General features: G+C 45.4%; 1 protein-coding gene across 1 annotated transcript in view; it reads right to left on the bottom strand.

Moving 5' to 3' along the window:
- The window catches only part of LOC128304264 (serine-rich adhesin for platelets), a 76,423-nt gene that overhangs the window by 1,833 nt on the left and 52,159 nt on the right, over nucleotides 1-22,431 (bottom strand). The window contains exons 2-3 of the mRNA XM_053041423.1: nucleotides 4,470-5,459; nucleotides 4,085-4,385 (exon numbers count right to left, since the gene is read on the bottom strand). Coding sequence (XP_052897383.1) covers nucleotides 4,085-4,385; nucleotides 4,470-5,459 — 1,291 coding nt within the window. The remainder of the gene's footprint in view (nucleotides 1-4,084; nucleotides 4,386-4,469; nucleotides 5,460-22,431) is intronic.

The raw sequence follows: 22,431 nt of genomic DNA, 5'->3' as shown, positions 1-22,431 counted from the left end.
GCGAAGATCATCCGTTTTGTTCCGAAACAAACGAAAAGAAGCGACGACACTATAAAACTGAAAACAGTGTGCTTACAAACGGTGCGTCCCGGCGATAGTTCCAAATGGCCATTTGGTGATAAATGTATCAAACGAGTGCGGCGGTACGATCGATGTCCACCAAAGATGGTGACAGAGAGAAAAAAAAATTGGCAACACGATGAACTGGTCCAAAACAGACCGAATTCTACACTTCTGCAAAACCCTGGTTCGTACGGCCACTTGCTAACGTTTCGGGATTTTAGTGTGTGGTATCTCGCACCAAAAACCTGTTCATAGGTCATCACCAAGTTCTCGGCATTTCCGTCCGAAATAGTTCTTGTTTCGGGCCAACGCTTTAATTATTCTGCTGACCTTTGCACGAACGGAATTCTCGCTCACTCGTTTCTTCTTTCGGGGGAGGTTCGCGTACGATAGTGGTTGATGGTTGATGGTGTGATGGGATTAGCATTTTACTACGTACAACGCCGTGGACGGCTGGCGGATGACCTGCTGACGGTTGGTTCGTTCGGTCGCTTCAAATCAAACGATCATCCGTTTGTGTCGTTCGGATGGGATTAGAAGTCCTTCATTAGGCGGACATGAATGAGCCATTTAACGAGGGAACTCGAGGGATAATTTGGGAGCAAAAGGTTGCTATTAGCAATTTAATATACGGCACCAACAGGGAGATGGTTGTGATTGTTTCCAGCTGTTTGCGCCTTGCGTTTAATGATTGTAGGAATTCTAGCACCTTCGATATGTTATAAAAAAAAATCGTTATCTTCCCTTTCACTTCCGCGGCCAAATAAGTGAGTCCAGATGCTGTAACATTTGATTGGAAGTTTATGCACCAAAGCACTTAAGCAGTTGTGTGCGTTCAAAATAAAGCAATCGCTTAGTAAAGATCACCGAAAGAAAGGTTACCGTCGCAACTGATCTTTCCACAACAATGTGTTTGCTGTAAAGTAGCTCAATTGATTGCTTTTAAAGGACCACGTAAACGTTCCATCGGCGAAGAACTATAATTACCGTACCCCATACACGGTCGGACCACACGAACGCGAGCTAAATTCCAACTGACCGTTCTGACCGGGACGGGCGAATAATTGTCAGTAGCGAATGAAAATGTGCGCTAATGCGAGGTTTTCGCCGTGCAATATCCTTTGCCAAAGCGCAATGAAACACGCAAAATCCGACCACTTTTTTGCAGTTACCCGTCACTGATAGTATAATCCACGGGGTTTGAGCTAAATGTCAATCCGATTGACTTCCCACCGGAGTCAATTAGCCGACCGCGGGTTGCTGTTGTTGGGAAACGATAATCCATTTAGCACCTTCCTGCCTGCCGTTACGTTCACTTTCGTCCCCGGCTGGCGGCCGACGCCCACGGACACCGACGAGGGGAAGCGCCGTACTTCACCGGTTCGATGCCACGGTTAGACAACGCTGCAACAGCATAATGAAGCGGGGAAGAAAAAAAAACACATCCACCGGACGAACCCACCCGGAATCGGTTCCAATGTAAACGCAACGTGTGTTTCGCGGTTGATGAGTGCCGAGTCAGGAAGGCGCGATACTGCGTGATAACGGGGTTGAAATGTTTATTAGCACCCTTTTTTAGCGTTTGACGTCGGTCGGATGCCGCGAAGAAAGGTTAGCAAACGAAACTCTACGAGCTCGTAGAAAAGGTGCGCATATGAAAGGAATCTTTTCTACACCTTTTCGGCTCCTTGCCCTAAAACGATCTGATGGAAATGTTAAAACGGGCTCGGAACACACGTAAACCCATGCACGGAATAACCGAGAGCACTAATTGAGGAAGGGATCGTGACTGTTGGGATTTATTTGACAGACACACGTAGTTTACTGTCTTCCTATCGTTGCACAACATATGTACAAGATAGCAGAGGTAACCCTTGTCACAAATGCATTTGTTGTTGATCTGATTCAAGCCCTTAGGGGAAGGCATCATGTTAGCATTCTCCAAAACAATTAAAAACCACTGTAAAAATGCAACACATCCAACGCCACAATTTCGATCCATCGCAGCATTCTACAGGTCTAACCGGAAACGCTAGTACCCTTTTTTGCGATCATGTTGACAATGATCGTTTGATCGAGAAGGAACCTCTGTGTTTGTGAAAGTGAAAGCACCGAAATGCACAAAACGATCACCGTTACATCAGCCACCACATTCGTTACGGCTCGTTGAGATTAGATTATCCTAGCCGTCCGGCAGCGCAGAGGTTAAGTCCTCGGCCGCACCCTTTTGGCACGAGTTTGCGAAAATGTGTTTGCGAAAAATAAACCACTCTGTCTGTCTTGTCTGCCCTCGGCTGCTTTGCCACTGAAATGGCTGAAATGGTGGGCTCTTGTACTCGGTAGCGGCTACCGGATGAGAAACGCACCACTGATCAATCTCCATGAGTTTGACTCAATAGACGTCTGGGGGAGCGTGTTCCAATCATTCACTGGACACCACACGCGCCAGCAGCTGGACACACATGAGCAACTGGTCAGCAGCGGCTTTTGTGCTGTAGCTCTACCGAAACTATTAATTTAATAACGGTCACCAATTAATCATCGTTTGTCGCGCTGCGAATGAAAGTAAGATCTTCTGGTAGCATTCATGTTGATGGAGCGACGACTTGAAGGGCAGCATGTTTTGCAGTAGCCTATTTGCAAAAAAAATCTATTATTCACCAATATTGCATGCTAAAACTAGAACTTCTACTTCGTTTTTAGTTGATAAAACTACTGAATTATGATCAACCTTGTATAGAAGTTCTTACAAGGCATACATGAAATAGAGATGTTAAATGTTAAATCGCACAACAATTGTAATAGAATTGCATTACTCCCTAAATTAAGATGATCAAACGACAGCTAAACTCGATTAATTCGCTAACTAACTATCTTAACCTTTATTTCAACTTCAAATTGGGGATCCTGGCTTTTGATATTGAAAAGGAAGCTGATTTTTTTTAATATCCCATATTCAACCAATTTGCGAAGTTTGGAATGACTATAATTGAAAGACAGGTTGGTGATTAACCTTTTCTGCGCTGGTTGCTAAAAAATAATGAGGAAGTCATAAAAAATTACATAACCATATTTTTAGCATCATACCCCACTAATTGATCAACAAACAGATTGGGTTGTATCTATATTTACGGTAATTTACATTCGACCAAAATTCTACCACGGCACTGCACTGGGCGACGCGATCGCAACAAAATATGACATGAAAAGGAAACCAATCATAAATGATCGGTTGATCGGTTCGTGTTGGTGCAATAAACACATTGGTTTCCCAGCCCTAAAAGCTACCATATGGTAGGTATTTTTCGCGCCAGACGCGCCTGGTATTCAACTCCTGCAAGTCACCGGCAGGTTCGTTGGTGACTTAGTGCCCTGTCAACCCGGTGCTAGGCGTTACGAGGTTCTGGCAAAGTGTTATTAAGCTTTGCTGTCCCTTGAGAAAGGTAATTGCGATCGCAAAGTATGCAATGCATGCTGCTGCTGGTACTGCTGCGGAGCTTAATGCACATTCGAATACAGGAAAGCGAACACTACGTATAAGGTTCAATCGGAGATATTGGTTTCGCGAGTTGGTGTCGGAATAGTGCCGAACCGTTGCGTCACGTTCTTCTTTCCTCGCGAACCGTTATGAGGATATTTTGTTCCCCCACGCCTTGCCTTTCCCAGTAAACGAGCGTTGGTTCTTATTGATCTCAAGTCCAGACGCGATGGAGACCCACATCTCCATGCTGGACACTAACTGGTCAAGAAACTGTGAATGCGTTCGGTCAATTTATGCAACACCTCGTAAATTAGAGCCATCGAGCTGCGCAAGTGCGCGCACACGCAAGTGCACTACGCACGCAAAGCACGTGCGGTTGTAGAGGGTAAAAGCAGAAAGCAAAAAAAACCTCCTCCCCACCGGTGGAACACACATGTCGAACCAAAGAAAAATGTTCCATCTGGTGCATGCTCCAAATAATTCAATTTGTCAATCGCTTCCAACGCGATTCGTCAATTGTGAAGTTTGCTGATTGCTCACCTTAATGTCCTTCAGGAAGATACTGTCGGTGGCGAAGGTGCTGTTCAGCACGGAGGGCTTATTCTTGACGCTGGGGAATATGATTCCGCCTTTACGCGACACGTTCTTCGCCGTTCCGGTCGTCGTCGCTGGACTGCTACTGTTCGAGATGTTGGCGTTGCTCTGTGTGGTACTGCTAGTGCTCGTGCTAGAAGCGGTGCTGGTTGAGGTGGAAGAGGACGATGATGATGAAGAGGCCGACGACGAGGACGTCGGGTATGTCGTCGTGGGGAGCGCTTCGGTAAAATCTTCCACGATGTATCTGGTAATTAAAAATGACACAATATTCCTCAGGTGAGTCCATCTAGTCCAGAAGATGCTGGAGGTATTCAAAGCGTTTCCTTACCTGTTTGGATCATACTCCACCAATCGATCAATGGTAGGATCCATCAAAAGCTCCGCCGGAACGGGTCGCTGAGCCAGTACGGCGACATCATCCTCCTGCTTCTTCAGCCTCTTCTCGACCATATCCAGATTGTTGATGATCAGATTCGTTTTCGTTTTCAGATCATGATGAATTTCCCCAATAGCGCGCTCCTGGCGTTGGTTCTGCGTTAACAGTGCATCCGACTTCGGCACCAGATCATCCACCGAGCTCTTCGTACCGACGACCACATCCCACACCTCGTCCATCTTCTCCGACACCGACATGATCGGGCGTATCTGCTTCACCAGGATATCGATCTTGCTCGACTTCACGTACGGTGGCAGGGTCGAGGTCGCATTGTAGTTGTTGTAGTTGCTGCTGTGATCGACCACCGCGTCGTGCACGTCGTTCAGCAGGTTCAGCGTCTTGCCCAGGTTCTCCGACACCACGTTAATGTGGAACTGCAGCTTCTTGTCGATGCCCTCCGTGATGGAGCGCAGCTGGCCGAGCTCCTTCGTGATGTGGCCCATCACCTCCGAGTGCATGGCTTTCGTGATCTCGGCCACGTTCATGCTGACCGTTTTCCGCTCGCTTGCCTCCGCGTTGATGTCGTCCACCGACAGGAAGTTGCTATCGATTTGGCTCTTCAGCCCGTTCAGCTTGCTGTCGATGTCGCTTACCTTCTGGTCGAGCGACACCAACCGGCTGTCGAGCGAGTTGGTCGACTTGGCCATCCGCACACTGTTCGGCCGGTCGGGCCCATCGTCGACGATCGACAGCTTGCTGTCGAGCGTGCGCAGCTTCGAGATGACGGAGTCGGTCTTGAGGATGTTGTCCGCCACCTTGCTGTCGAGCGACTCGACGCGCCGCATCAGATGCTCGACCGCCTTATCGAGGTTGTCTATCCGCTGCAGCTTACCCTCGAGTGTTGACACGACGACCTCGAACACATTCAGTAGCTGCTGCTCTCTGCGTGTGTGGGTGGGTGAAAAAAAGGGGGAAGGAAAAGAAATGAAACGTAAATAATGGTCATTTTAAATTATCGATAAGCTCTTCCGCTCCCGGTAGAAAAATATGTATTTATGTAACCGTTCACCGTGGTTCACATACTAATTTTTATTTCGTCGCTACACATTGTCGCTTCCATTGCAGCCGATGCGAGAAACTTGTCGCCTTTGCTTTTGGCTGTGCACTTTTCGCTTGTCTCTAAACGCTATTGGGCAGTCGGTTGCTTTCGCCGAACACCGGGCCAGGGCCAACGAAAAGTGAACGTCTTCGGTTATCTTAATAATTTAATTACTAACGTGCGTCCCGCTCTTTGCGCGTTTTCTCCATTTTCGCACTTTAATTAACATGATTTATTCGTGTCGTCGGTGTCGTGTTTCTGTTGGTCACTTTCCCGCGTGGAAGCATTTTAATTTTGCAAAATCGATGCAACCCGATAAACGATTACACTCGGTGCACTCGGTGAGAGAAAGAGAGTTTCTGGAGCATGATATCTCTTCTACTAAGAGGATCCTTTTTTGCTGAGCAGCAGAGGGGGCGGAGGATGTCTTTCACTTTGTGCGTTGGAATTATGGGAAATTAATCTCGCACTCGATGCGATTTATCATGCGAACACAACATCGGTATGGTAAAACGTTTTGCGGGTAAAAGTGCATTGAACGCTTGAACTTCCACCAAGGAAAGGTCCACCTTTGTTTGGCGTCTTGCGATGAGTTGAGCGGGTAAAAGGATCAATTTAAGAAATTGCTTTATTGTTTTTTTTCTGCTTGAAAACGCACGTAACACGGTGGAGAAAGGGTTTTCTTGGTTTTGGCAAATCGAAAACGGTTCCCTTTGCGTGCAAAGGCACCGCGCGGCGTAGGGCATAGTAGCTAATTAATCAATTAATTAACAAAATTAAACATGCCACCGTAATTGGAAATCGAAAATTCAATCAACATGCCCCCTTCGATCGGAAGGACAAGACTCGACACTAGCGCAACACTATCCGCAAGCAAAGGACTTCTATGGTATTTGCCAGGCATTGCGCAATGGTGATGGAAAATGGGAATGTGTGTGGTTTCGTGAAGAAGAAGGAGCACGCCATCGATCGGTCAAAGCGAATGCGAACGAAACCCCCGCCCCGAAGCGGGTGGCTACTTTGTAGTTCACTTAATGGCAGGTGTTGCTCGACTTTTATGCAACGCAATGCGGTACGGTGCGGGGACGGTGTTTTCAGGAAACGTGAAGAGAGAAAACAGTGAAGATCGAAGACACAAACCAAAACACCAGCACCAGTCCTCTGCAGTGGCGGGCGCTGGTTATTATGTATCCGAAAGCTGAGTGCGGAAAAGCAATCTCAGCACGGTGCAATGGTAAAACGTTCGCCACAATTTCGGTACAATTTAAACGAACCATTTTGTCGGTACGATTTCCCTTTCCCTGTGTGGCAGAGCCCGGGGGCCGATGAATGTTTACAGCAATAACCTAATTTTAAACTGTGCGCCATGGTTTTTGGAGTACTCTCTCCGGTTTTGCGGAGTAATGATGGAACATATGGTGATGGTTATATTATGTCCGTCGTACAGCTGTTCCATAAGCTGAGTGGTGTTCAGTACTTGGATTGTTTTTGGATATGTTTAACACTTGCCTTAATATCGGTATATGTATTAATTAATTTAATACATAGCATATGGTGTCAATTTTGAGCAAAAAAAAGGAAATAAAAATGCACACTTTCAGTAATAAATAAACTCCAGATGTCTTCAGCACTTCAAACGAGCGTATTATTGCGAGGCCACCCGCCAAAGCTCTCCACGTGATGCTGCCGTTGAACTACTTACAAAATTACCAGAAAAAGACTCTACGGAACCTCATTTGACATGTTCGGCCCTTATTAAGCTCGCGCCAAACCATAGTGACGCGATCGGGCATTAATTTGGCGCAAAAACTCCAGCTGTCCTGTTGCACAGGACTCCGTTACCGGGCCGGCGTACAATTGTTCCCGAGAGTCTCGGGGAGCACCTCAGAGCGCTCGGGAGAAGCTGATTTTACGTCTTTCTACGACGCGTACGATAGCCACACAAAACACCTTTTTGCCAGGCTTCACCGGTGGGCCACTTGTCAATTAATGCGAAACTCCATTTACGGACCTAAACATGAGCGAACTTTCGAATGTGCGCGACTTCTGTCCACCTTCTCCCGGTTTTGCGTAAAATGATAAAATTGCGCTCGCTTTGCGCGTGACGTTGCGTGGATTTACCCGTTCGTATTTGTTTCGCTGCCGTTGTTTTGTCACTACCGGCTGGCGGTGACGGTACGAAAAATTCGATTAAACCCAATCAAAGCATTCGGACGCAGGGTAAACTCTCGGTGTTTTGCTACCGTACCGGGCCCACAGGGTCACACAGGGTAGGGTGATGCGGGTCTGACGAGAAAAAGGGTTGGCGAAGTCAGCGGTGTAACTGGAAGAACCATTTTCCATTTTTGGTCGTAAATCACTTTCGAACCGAACGATCGCATAGTGCGCAATTCTTCGTGTCCTGGGTGTCCCGTACGCACCCCACCCTGATGATCGTGTTGTCCACATGCCACAACGCTTTGCGGATGGAAAATTGTACTTTACGTGTGTATTATAAATTCCCCCCCTCTCGTGTAGCGGAGAGTGAGAGAGAAGAAAATAGGTTTCAAGAATCCGGGCCAGAAAATTGTAATGCCAAGCGGCAAGCGGTCGCGAAGGCGCAACTAATCGATGTGAAGCTCCAATTTAGCGGTTCGTTGACTGTGTCCCTACTGGCGGAAGAGTGAAGGTTAGCTTTGTGGTGGGTACTAGAGTGCGGCGAGTGCTAATAGCAAAATAATTAATTTTTGAATGAAAGCCATTTAACCCAGAATGGATGGGGGTGGCGACGGGGTTGGACTGGATGGAAATGACTCGCTTGACAACTCGTTTGACGGCTGTGTGGCGAAATTCAAATCATTTTCGCACAGCTCTCGTTTTTTTTTCTGCTGCAATTACGACTATTTATTGCTCGTTTCAGGTGTTAAATTAGGCATCGCTTTGGTTTCTGTGCGGTAAAAGGTAATGACAACGCTCATCATGTGCATTATTGTGCAAGAGAGCTGTTGCGCAGAAAATCCAAAAAGTCACATCGGGCGTTCGTTCAAACGAGTTCGTAAGGGTCGTGAATTGTTATTGGAGAGCTACAGCAGAAGGTGCTTGATTAGACATCTCCAAAGGTAAGCGGTAATATGACCCAGTTCTTACTGAAGACTTTCGCATTGACGAAACGTTCTTTCTTTGTGTGACTTCGTGACGATACCCTCCCGATAATAGTGTTGATTTGACGGATATTGTTGAATTATAACTAGGTTGCAGTTAATAAATTCCCGCAGGAGTGAAACAGGAAGGGCACGGTGTCGCCATTGAAGTCCGGCTTCATACAGTCGATGAATTATTTAAATTCGATCGATTGCAAAATTACTTGACATGAATAATTCAGTGCATTCGGGGGCCCATTCGGCCCAACCGAACGGTTATGCCATGCGAAAAAGCGTTTGTAACCACTATTCTACGGCCGATCGAGTGATCAAGAACGTAACCGAAAGTAATGGTCGGTGGTTTCGGTTCCTAGGGAGTAGAAATGTTGCTCCACTCCGGGACACACTAGACACGCGGCGTTCTCCGCCGTCCGACCGATGTCACAATCGTGCATCGCCAAACAGCCGAACGAATTCAAACAAACCAGAGCTGGTGTGGATGGCTGGTGCTTTGCGTTCGATTATGTTTTTCCCTCCATGATGTGGTGAGGGAGGCAACAACAAAATACGCACACCAAATCCCACCGGGTACGCGGGGTTGCTCTAGATTTAGCGCATGCAAGCAGTGGACACAAGCGCAGTGTGTGGTTTAATAAAAATGTTACCTGTGCTGAGAGATCTAGCGGTGCAGGGGATCGCAACGCCACGATCAGCAGCGATCGGCAGTAGGCAACTTGTTTGACTTCTTCGTTTGTCAACTGAACCCTTATCCGGGCGGCGCCGTACGGGGTGGTTCGGTGTGAGGTCCCCGAAAGCACGCAAGCTGCCGGTGTCCGAGGTTGCGTAAGGCGGAATAGAAAGCTAGTAGGGGAGCTACTTCATTTTCTGTTGTTTCACTACCTCCGCCGCTGATCACGAGAAGGAATCTTCAAAGTAAGAAGATCTTGCCAGGGGAAGGGATGCCAATTCGGCAAGTTTGGATTAGCGCCGAGGGTTAGAAAATTCGTGACGCGTTGATTCGGTTCATTTGTTCCTCGTGTTCCCCAATCAACCGTTTAATGGAGCTTAGCAAATTTGGAACAGCCAAAGCGCATACATGCGTATCAGCGAACATGTGTTGCGGTTCGCTCAAGCGTAACCTCCACCGGTGGAGGCGAACAACAACGAAAAAAAAGCTCCAGAAAAGTGGTAAAGCGCAGGAAAGGGAAAAATCTTTCTATTGAGCCCACTGTCAGTAACTGCATCTAAACCGGGTCGTCGCGTAAAGGCCCAGCCTCCAACAGCTCGCTCCAACTTGAGCTTGCGCCCGGTGGTGTCCTTCGCCGGCGGCGATTGCAAATAGGTATTGTACACACTCGGTCTCGCCGATTCGCCGGCGATGTGTGGCGTACTTCCGTTCCAGTAATTTTCAACCAGTAGCAAATCTACCGCAACCATAGCCACCGAGGTATCTCCGAAGGTGTCCGGGGCTGGGCACACAGGACGGTAAAGCTCAATTAACCCAATTATCCCACGCACGCGTGACTTGCTGGGGCCGACGCCTAAGCAGCTACCAGAGCTCTTCGATTCCGAGATACAATTCGCATCACTGGCCGAAGCTTTCGGTTCGAAGCGGACACCACAGATAAGCGTTCCGTGTAGCACCTCCATCTCCCCCCGAGTGCCTTCGTTGCTGGCGGTACGCTCAAATCTCCGATTCAACACTTATTTAGCAGGTCTTGCGTTTCTGTGTGTGGCGTGGCAATTCACAGCCCGGCCACCCTGCCGGACACCCCGCGGTGGCCAATTCGCTCGGACTGATTGGAGTGACTGGAGTGAGGGTTTCATAACATCGTTGGTGGTTGGAGTTTAATTTCGCGCACTATCAGAAGCGCGAGTCAGCCCGAGGTGGCAAACGGGATGGGGGCTGACGTTTGTCAGAATTCCGACACCCCCGGGACCGAAAAAAAAAACCAAGTATGCGAGTGCGTGAATATTTCTTTCTTGCCCGCGAAGCCATCAACAAACGCAAACTCCCCCCCCGAGTGTGCGCGGCATTGCGGTGGGAACCCTGTAATCACTTAATTAATGCGGCCGTGCACGGATGGCCAAAGTCTTCGGAAGGTGCGCAAAGTGTTGTGAACTTTGTCTCCTCTCCCCCGCCCTTACGCTGCCTGCTGCATTCTGCGTGCGTTATTATTATTTTCATATTTTTCGCGCACCTTGTCCAGCAGCATTTGTTCCCACAACAGCAATAGGCATCGCGTAATTACACTTGGCTCTTGGCACTGACGATATAAAGGCAGCAAGGGTGCTACAGCAGCAGAAGTATGCAAAAAATGGTAAGCCTCATAGTAGGCTACGATGGCAGCTAAACGACAGCAATATCGTTTAACACTCGGCGAGGTCAGGATCGTTGCCACTGTAATTTGACGATTCGTCTGTGGACAACGGCTTTTTTGCTAAATTGTTCTGCAAACTGCTTGTTTCTCGTTGAAAGTAGGTGTTAGATAGTATCACTTTTTAGGTGTGCAGAGGAAAGATGGTAATTTTGCTGCTTCGTAGCTCACGATCATTGACGATCGTGATAAAGTGTTGGAGAACTTTTGCAAGTGATAATCTTCCTCTCGTGAGTGATCGAATTTAAGAGAAACCTTACAGAAAACAGCAAGTTATTATAACGGCAAAAGGCATGTTAAAAGTTGCATACGGGCATGACATAATAAAGCGAAAGAGAACGTTGAAATACAATTTTGAAGACATCCAAACGATTTTGGCATCATAAATCATCTCCATACCGAGCTTGCTGGCCCTCTGTTGAAAAAGTAAGCTAAGCGACCACACAACCATTTAAAGCATCATCTCTTGGGACACAAAATGCGGTGTTACATGTGTGTTACCTCTGAATAATCAGCCACCCAACTCATGTTGATGCAGAGGTGTGAGATTAGTTGGACAAATGGAAAAACAAACAAACGCTGGAAAGCACAAAGGAAAGCAACATCAGCGGCACTGGCACTGGTGCCAACTTACGGTCATTACAGACCATGATCGTTGACTCTGATTGACAGCTGAATCTCCATCTGGAGCTCGAACTGCTCCAGTTCGTGTGTTCCGGTGTGACGGACAGTCTAAAGTCGACATCCGCACGGTGGTCACGAACGGCACCAGCAATCCATCCATCCGAATGGAAAGCGCGTAATGGTAGGCGGCGGCAGTCCTATTGAGAAGATCAACAATAAAGCGGTGGCGGTTTCGAATTTTCAAACTGTCCATTCAAAGTAACAACAAAGCGATCTACTTCCAGTTGCCCGGTGAAAAGGTCCAGGTAAGGTTTGTTTGGAGGGTAGGCGAGAATTGGATTTATGCGCACAACACAGGAGGTTGTGTGATCAATCAAAAATCAATTGTTCGCAAATATGGATGCAAAGTGTCCTGTACCTTCAATGGAGAGCGCCGCAGTAGCAGTGCCGTACCTTCCCTTGAGTCTATCAATCACAAATCGGGTGAACTCAGTGCGCGTTGCTGTGGGGTGGTAGGAAATATTGGCCACTATATTGTGCCATTTCGGCAGGCCAATCGTGCGGTGTCGCGGCGGAGGTATTGATCTAGGACACTGGTTACCCAGTTAGTGGGTAGCTTAACCTGTGCTGAAACTTGCAAAGGTTAGCCAAGATTGTCCAAACAAACAACGTACGATCCACTTAGAACTAAGTAGATTGGTCCGACGTGTCGGAGGAACTCCCTTGTTGCATCGTTGCAAGGCGCTGCCCTTTTTATCGTAGGCGCTATTTTCCCAGAGGTAACTGGCATATTTCGAAGGCGCCTTCTAATTGACGCCTTCAAGCTGGGCGCGCGCGGTTTTGCTCCAAGTTCCATTCACTATGGGTTTTGCACCAGCGAGCCCTTTACAGAGGACCCAACCAAGATCATTTCACTCCTCCAGGGAGCTACTGTTAGGGAAGGGAACCGGAGTTTATTTGGCCCTGTGTGGAACCCGTCCGTGACTGTGGTCGCTCACGGTACGAAGCTAGTCACATGGGCAGCATACTAATGAGAGGACAGAATGGTGTCGAATCATTCATCGACCAATATTCTTTTACCGAACGCGTGGCCTTAAAGGAAATATCGGACGAATTGGTGTTATTGGATGATTTTTAAAGAGACTTTGAGCCATGCCGGGTACATTCGCTTTTGGACGCTTTAACCTAGATTCAAATTACACATCTCTTAATGGTGTTTGGCAACTAATGGTGTTTAACTTCGGGATTGATGGTATAAACAGAACGCACTACCTTAACAAAGAGACAAAGCATTCAAAGTTACAGCGATAAACAATGGTTTAATAGAATTGCTCCGTTATTTTGAACTATAATATTATGAACACGTCTCGCGTTCTGCATAATGGACCACTACTCGATGCATAGGACCGTACGTGGTTAATATATTATTAATGAGTTACACAGATAGTGGTTATGGGGACACGAACTACCTGCTTCGTCTAACAGCTTCGATCCAGTTCCACTTGAACAGTTTTACATTTTTTGTAAAAATTAACAAACCCGAATTGCGCATTCACAAGTTTGCATTGCGATCGTGTATCGATCAAACCATACTGGATTTCGGAGTCTCAATTTCATGATGTTACTCGGTTGAAGGCTCATCACAACCATGCGGGGATAACGGATGATGGCGCTAACATTTTGCATAATTTTCTCCTTTCTAGTCGAACTCCGAACTGTGAAGATATTCATATGGCTCCGTGTGGGACGTGATCGTTTGTTAACACCTTTACCGTACGGACACGCTGCTAGCACGATGACGTGGGAACGTGACAGCTGAGTTCCAATGTTCTATAAAATCTATGGCTAATCTACTTTTGTTACAGCACATTACTTAACACGAATTGAAAATAATTTCTTTTTCTAAATTATATTGTTCTTCAGATGTGCAATAATGTGTTCAATAATCTTATGAAAGATGACTAAATAAGGTGTATGAAAGAGCAGTTCAAGCGATTTTTTTATATTACGTATTTTTGATTTTAAAGGTTGATCGAGGTACGATGAATAATTTCTCAAAGATTGTCCAATGATTTCTGGTGTAAATGAAGGATATGGCTCTCACTCGGCAACAGGTTGGTTTTTGTTATTCCTGTTCCATAAGTTCATTAATTAAGGCGACTACTAAACATCCGAAAAATAGTCAAATGATCCTCATTAATAAGGATCAGCGCACTGCTATCGATTATGTTTATTAATTTTCTCCGAAAAACTTCACTACCACTGTTTAGTAACTTCAATCGGCGATGCTATACGGCAGCGGCAAAGGTACAGCCGGTGAGCCAATTATCACCTAATCTGCCGCCGTTTACAGCGCAATGAAATGCATCCAAAATTACTACACACTTTAAATTGGACAAAAACCTCAACCGTCCCATTCGTACCGTACCAATTCAAACCCCACGCGAAGGTGCAGACGGTTTCGGTTTATCTGGACAGCGTTCTGTTCGAATGCTGCGGTATCAATTTGTCGGCGGCTTAAGTGAGCCCGTCGAACGGTCCAATTAGTTGGTCATTTTTCAAACGGACACCAATATCGTTGGAGCCCCTTTTTCGAGGGATAGCAAGAGCTGGTTGGGCACGGAGGAAGAAAGTTGCCACCGGCGATATGGATGATTGAACGCAGCCCATATCGACGGTTAGACGAAGCCCTTCGGAACGACATCCTACCTTTGGCTGGCGGTGTGTCTGTTATGTTTAAATCACACCATAAGCAAAACCGGTGGAGATTGTTTCGTTACGAAAGTTGCTGCTACAGGAACACTGAAGAAGCTTTAAATTTGGACAGAGAGATGTTCGATTGATCGATTCCTTCTGTTTCAAAATTAGAAAAAAAACTACAAAGCCATTTACGTGTATTACGCAATTTGACAGCGAGTTCCAAAAAATATAAATCCCAATACGATTCCACCTGAAGAAAAAAGATCCACCTGGAGAACCAATGCTGTAAGAATTATGCAAGGAAGGGAAAGGATCGTGGTGTTTTTGGGCACCTTTCGCGTGGCTGGACGTAACCATGTCGCACGAATGTCACTTCGGCGGCATTTAAGTGCTGAAATTTGCAACAAACTGACACTGCTCGAACAAAAGGTGAGTAGACCCCCTCCGCCAACGTACGGAGCGGCACGTCCATCCGCATCGGAACGCTAACGAAATGCGTCGCCTATTTGCTGCTCGGTTTGGACCGTGGTGGATGAGTGTAATCAATTTGATGCGGCCACCCCGGCACGCACGTTGATGGCCATGAAAACTGTGACCGTCGCACCGCAAGATGCGCGTCATCTGCCATGTTGGCGAAGGGTCACACAAATTAGCAACATTTCTAACCCCTCTGCGAAACCCATCGACCATCGCGGGCATTCCCCAAATACGGGCCCAAGTGTTCGCAAAAGTTTCAACAGCTTAAAGTGGCGCAAAATAACAAAAAAAACCGGCACACCGAAAAACTACTAAAATCCTACTCAAGATATCGGGGGGAACTGATTATCGCACCGAGGAATCGGGCAGGTGAATCGCAAGGGAACGCAGGAACGGTTACAAGTCCTGACGATGGTGGAGAAGAAGATGCCATCCACTAATTAGTGTGTGTGTGTGTGTGTGTCGAAAAAGACAATTTCCATTCTCCTGAGTTGGGGAATGAAAGTGAATGTTGACGTTAACGCCGCATGGCTTGCTTGAGCTTTTTCGTCCTGAGCTTCTTGAGAGATGTGTCATGTGCCGTGAGTTGTTGGCTGACAGCACGATGAAACGATGACGGATCGATGTTTTGTTTTGATACTTGGTTCAAGGTGCATGGGTTCAATGCATTTGCGTAAGAAAGGGTTACGAGCGGTTCTATCTGGCAATTTTAAAGCTTCTCATTTGCAATTTTTTCAGCTCCTGTTGCCTGACCTTAGCCATTCATCAACCAACTGGGAAGAGATGACCAGTGAAGGGAAATATTCAATGTCAAAAGCATGTAGCTGGGACAAGCAGTAGCTAATCATATGCATCACTTTATCATATCCGAATTTGAGAGAATTGGAGGAATTCTGCCTTTAATGCCTTCAAATTTGATTGATTCTTACGCTTTCTAATGTCTTAATCGATCGTGGACTATAAAGCCTCTCTCCAGCTTTCCTCCGATTGTAAAATAGTATTAACTGTGGCTTTGACATTCCACACCTCCATTTCCTAACCAACTCGGACCAGGAATTCGTGGTGCGTGAAGTTTGGTCCCCTGGTGCGGATCGGACGCTAAATCGCGATCTGTCATCGTTGTCATTAATTCGTGGCTAATACGGTTTCACATGCCTGCCCGGCCGTGTCATACAACGCATACCCGAACGGTATGATTAAGACGCCATGCCTCCACCACCGATTGAGTAAGCCCTGACCTGTCGACGAGTCCACCCGGGGATCGGTGGTGGCGAACCACTACAAAACCGCTCCCAGCCCTACGAGCGATGTGTCTTCGGCCGTAGCTTAAACCGAATCGAAATAAATACACACGACCGTTGCAGTGCGTGCGTTGACTAATTGCCTCATTTTCGTACACCCAAAACTGCCGTAAATTGACCAAATTCGCCTCCGCATGTTTGAAAAAGTGTTCGACTGGTTCGAATGGTTTCCAAACTTGCGCGAGAGTCTGTCCGTCTGTCAATGTTTACCGATCCAATCGCTCCAGTCCGGCAAGTGGCCGAGTAAGATTGGTATCTTGCCCAACGGCAAACATGCCTGTAGGCTCAAGTGCCAATACCGGGACGGCTTAGCTTTTGCTTTGTTTCACTATGGCGTTTCAATTATTTCGTAGCCAAATCGGACATTATGGAGATGCCGAGCTACTTCTGCGAGTTTTTTTTTTATCGCCATCGGTACATTATGGCGTTGCCGATGGTGAGGGAAAATTTCTCAATCTTCCCGCCCTTGCGTACGTACGATGGACATGGTGGTCACTCCTAATTTCTGGTGACCTCCGAACGCCTAGAAGAGAAAGACCAATGATGGATTGCTGTGCAAACAAATGGATTATTTTCGGTGCGGAAAGAAAAAAATGATGCGAAAGGTAAATTCCACCTTACCGTGGCTCGTGACATCGAGCAGCAGTGCTGTATCCTTTATAAAGTCACACAAGAATCCTCTTCAGTGTTTTTAAAAGCCTTTTTTCTTCCGTATCTGTGTCCCAAAATTAAGGTAATGATGGTCACTTGTCCATAACACAAACATATATATTTGGAGACCAGATCAGCTGTAGTACTTTTCATGTGAGATAAGTATTTTCGATAAAGTGTTTGACAAACACTTGACATGTTTTTCTTACTTGCTAGAGGACATTTAATTTTTGCACAGCCTTTGTGGGTGATGAGTTGCTTCAGGACTCTAGGATATTTAAAAGCCCAGGCCTATACAGTATACACTGATTCTACGTTACCAATCCAATTCCAACAATGATTGGAAACAAATGACTGACAGAAAAATGTCAGAAAACTCGATGTCCTGATGAATATTTAATGACGTGAACGGTAGAAGGTACTTTGGTTGACCAGATGGCTGGCCAAACGAGCGTACTTGCTACCAATTCCATCATCGCATCGTACCGTCCTCAGCTACAATTGAGATGTCAAACTTAATGGTGACTCAAATTTATCAAACAGCGAACCCCCTTCATCGGCTCGCATACACATTGGGTAAGAATGTGAATCGTAAACGATTTTTTACATCCCAGCTTTTATTGCAATGATTTTTGAGGACGCTGGAGAGCTATCGAGTAAATCGGAACCAGCAGATTATAGATAGCAGCGGGCGGTGAAGGTACCCGTTCGCGGCACATTACGGTCTGTTGTGTCTCAGGAGCACACATGGTTTATGGAACACCAGGTGTGAAGGGAGTCACGCTGGCCATTGTGAATATGATTTATGTGCCTTAGTTTTTCTTCGTAGTTCTTGATCTACCGCTGAAGTCAGCCGTAGGATACTGCACTTGGCTTTTGCAACCATTGAAAGCGAGATCGTACCAAATGGGTTTTCGAATCGATATCAGCACCTCCTGTTAGATTCGCACAACATTGTTGTACTGGATGTGGTTTGGTCTATTTCATCATCGTTGCCTACAGTGGCGTGGCCTCTACTTCGCCCAGACACATTGATTCAATTTTACTCCTTTCGATCAGTGTCATTCGTATCTTGAATTTGATTAGAAGCGTATTAGGATATTTGTCTCGTTTGCAATACAGCGTTTGCAAAACACCCCGAGGTCTGTCGCGGTTATATCGCATGACCCAAATGCTTTTTCTGTGCGTCATGATCTTAGTTTGAATCATTGCAGATTCAACTGTTTATAGGAAAGATCGAGATTCTTAATTGTACATAAAAAATACTCTTATTAAACATGGATGTACACATGAGAACAGTGCGCATAGTTTAATAGTAACTAATAGTAATAGTAACTCTTTATCGCATATTTTTTGTGGAATTAAAGTTGCGATTGGCAATATGTTGTCATGAAAGATCAATAACCTTTTTAGAGATGGTGTGTTTATGGAGCGAAGTTTTGAGGGAACTTCCTCCCGTCGTAGTGCTCATGAATATTCATCCACATCTGATACACGGAGACGGTTATGATACTTTTTGAAACAAATGCCGGAAAGAATATTTTTTTAAATCCCGCATGAAATGTACAGGCAGTCCCCAATTTTGGTGCAATTTCGTTTATACTTGAAAGTCACAGAGTCCACTTCCTTCTCTGGACTTAATTTTTTCACCAAATCAGGCGATTTAAATATCAGGGGAAGAATATAATAAGAATTTAATATAATCAGGGGAGAATACATTAAAATTAGTTAGAAAGAAATGTTTTATGTTACAAAAAAAGATATTTTCGACCAATTTTCATCTTTCTTGCTTAGATTTTGTGCTATAAACTAACTCATCTGTCAAATTTCTAAAAACCGCGTATCTCGGGGACTGCCTGTATCACGCTTGATGTAAGTGCGTAGATACTTGAGAAGATGATACATTCCGCTTCAAGAAAGATCGCAGAAGTTGAAATCGAAGAAAGTTTGAACGGACCTGATCAATTACCTAACTAGTTTTGCGATGTGCATCTGCCTTGAGCCTCCTGTGATGCGAAAGCTCAATTAGTTGATGTCCAAGCCGCTTGAGCACCGCAGAAGGGTACGAAACTCTTCTTGCGGCGCTAAACGTCTCGAATGCTCACTGAAGCATAGCAACAGGAAGTAATTTCTTTCCTTTTTGTCAACAAGTTTCCTTAAGCACGGAAGATGTATCGCGCCGGGGTGTGCAAAATAATGTACAAAACCTGTCGAGACAGCGTGGCTCTTGGGTGAGATCGATATTCACTTCAGGCTTTGCTGAGATGAGACGGAGTTGAAGCAGATGACTGGTCGTTTTTCTAGCCACGCTTCAAATACTAACGAGACAGGTTTTGAAGCCATTTTTGTATAGGCATAGGCGATTATTTCAATAAAAAAGAAGCAAATACTTAGCCATGGTTCCAATTCTGCTTTGAACAAAACCTTATTTAATGGATGAAGATGTAGGGTCACCTCAATTGTCTCACCTGAAAAGATAGAAAAATGCTTGGTATTAGATGGCTTCAACCTCGATTTATTTCATTAAACTTTCATAATTATGAACATGCGTAGCATAATAATTTTAAAATAATGTTCGGAATACAATAAACTTGTGCGGTACCGATACTATCGGATTTTATGTTCATCAGCGCTATAAACGGCATTGTTTTTGTGCTCCTTCGGACGTAACACGCCCTGCCGTGCGCAGGTCGTGAAACCAAAAAGGTGGAACATAGTACGTGGCTAAATTACGTTATCGACCACACTGAGCTAATAGTTGAAATTGAACCGTATCATACTGTCCATCGCTTATGATACTTGGGCAAGAAATAGGCAAACCCAAAATCGTCTACCACCACCTGGATAGTTTTTTTCCCAGCTTTAATTTCGATCATGTTCTGCACCATTTTAAAATACTGGGTCCACAGCCTGTCCAGCCGGTATTACCAGCCAACGCGAATGATGCAATGTGCAACGTGGTCACGATTAATGTGACAAACGGAATGAAAAGAATGAACGTTGGCGGTTGTGAACAAACAAAAAAAAAACCATCATCAACCTATTAAACAAATCCGTTCGCCGATCGTTCGGGCAAAGTTTCAGTGGTCCAAGGTTTTTGTGTTAGGCCCTGTGAACGCCCAACTTTATGCGAGAAAAAGCACCAGCTTCCCTACCGATCTTAAGGGAATTCTCGCAGGCACATGTACGTAGTACCCGACCGGACGGACCGTGTCCATTTTGGGAGTCGCAAAAATGAAAGGGAATCGAAAGCACATTGAATGTCAACTTGAATTACGTTTCGGTGTGCCCCGGAAAAGCCCGCGGCCAAGCAAAGGCACACGGCGTGCAACAGTTTCGGGGCGTGTACGGTCCGCGATACGGCCGGGTTGCGCTGAAGGTGCCGGGCCGAATATTTAGTACCGTTTCAAAGTGCCCGGAAGGGAGAAAAGATTTTACAGATTTTCGTCGGAATAAAAACAGATTCAATTACGGTTTCTGTAAGTTTCGCATACAATTTCTGTTGAGATCCTTTTAATGCGTCAAAATGAATACCATAAACATTGATAGGCCGTAATAGTCAGCCGTGTATTTGCCTCTGGCCACGGTCGGGCACGAGCACCGCAAAACATTTATTATCGCTCGATGATGTGTTTTGTTTTGCCTTCACATGCTATAGCAAGACCGAACAAGCTTGCCTTTCCCTCATGGGTTCGATTGGAAAAGAATGAATTCGCCATCTAGTGCCTGTAAATATCCATTTCCTTCCGTAGTTCGAATTTTTGTGATTATTTCCGTTACCCGATCAACCTTAAGGCGATTAAATTCGGGCTTTCAATGATTGGAACTGCTTGATTTTGCGCCCTGATCGATACGTAACCCGACAAACGTAATCTTAACTGCCGTTAAGCCGAAAAAAGGTTCCCATCAATGCAACGCACGTTTATCATTACCAACAGTCGAGCCGAAAGTGTTTATTTCGATTTAATAAAAAAATGATAGTTGACTGCAAAAAAAAAGAATACACGAAGAACAAAATATCCAATCATTGCAGAAGTGCAACTTACTTGCAAAGAGCACTGATAACGAGCTTTCAGGTGTGAAAGCTCTAAAGCGGAAATTGCCTTGCCCGACCCCTTTGCATGGTGTTAATTCAATAAATTCATTATCTAAAAGAAATACAGACAAGTAAAAGCACAAACACACACATCCATACAAACCTGCATCGGTGCGTGACTTTATGCGTCCACTTCCTGCGTCCACCGAAACGATCGATTTAACACGATCGCGGAAAGGTGTGCTAAAGTCACGTTAATAACGCGCGCCCGTATCGTCCCGGATTACGTCGCGAAAACCGTTGCGATCAAACGGGAGCACACGAGCAGCGAAGAAAGAAGGAGAGCAACATCACGTGCAATAAAGTGCAGAAATGACCCAAGAAAGTCGTTTCCATTATCGAATTAATGCGATACGATGTTCGTTATTTGTCACTGTTATGATCGCTTTTAATTGAGTACGAATTATTGTGTTCGAGCGCACCCAGGCTTTTGGCCGAAAACCGGTTAATGGGCATGGGCTGGATGATTGAAAGGATGGTTTTATTGCTCACGCATCGCTAGTGACATCGGTGACTGTGCGCTGCATCAGCGGGAGCTTCACGGTGGCGGTAATACATTGAAAAAGCCGAAGCTCGCGCAAAAACGCTCAATAAAATACGATTTTGGTGAATCTCCCCTCGGTACACCGCGGAGGAGAGATTGGTTTTTAATGGGTTGAACATCGAAAGGAGGAAGAAAAGCGTGACAAATTCAATTTCCTTTAAATGACAAATAAACAATTGAGAACAAAACGAAGAAGCTCGAGGATAACTTTTTAAAAGCAACATATTATGCTGATTGTTTCAAGTTTTTATTACACTCTTCTCAATATCTAGCCAAATATGCAATTAATCATCAATTTGTATGTTTATCGGTTCCATTTATTCGTTAGCGATATTCAGTACTGAATAATCTTCCCAAATGATCCATTAAAAGACCAGAAACCGGATATTGTACGATGTGTTAGCTAACCAGCGTGGGTTTACCATCGTTAAGCTTATCAAACGATCGTGAGACATTCGGGAATGGAAATGTAATCACTGTTAAGTTGTGGTAACTTGATTGAGCAAAATGTTTATTGCAACACGTTCGCTTGTCGCTTCCAACCGGCTCGTAAAAAAGCAACCAATTAACGATGTTGTAGATCGACAAATCGGATTAAACAGTTGTTCCCATCGGAAAGGAGACATCACGCGACTAATGCTTCATCAGTGACTTAAGCTCTAAAAATTTGCAATCACCTTCCTTGTATAGCAGGAATTAAAAGCGCACCATGTCATGTTTACTCTTCTACGACAACATTTTCACTTATCTTTTTTAAAACTTCCTTCAACAAGCAACAAATCGCTTGAAGAAGATATTTGCACGCTAGTCCGAGGGTTTAAGTACACCACACAAAGTAGGATGACAATTTGCACCGAATTTTGACATGTGCTTGGGACCATTTTTATGGTAACCGTGCCGGGAAGGTTAAAACAATTAAACAGTT

Source organism: Anopheles moucheti, chromosome 3 (assembly GCF_943734755.1).
Source record: "Anopheles moucheti chromosome 3, idAnoMoucSN_F20_07, whole genome shotgun sequence".
Taxonomy (NCBI): domain Eukaryota; kingdom Metazoa; phylum Arthropoda; class Insecta; order Diptera; family Culicidae; genus Anopheles; species Anopheles moucheti.
This window is presented reverse-complemented; position numbering and strand designations above follow the sequence as displayed.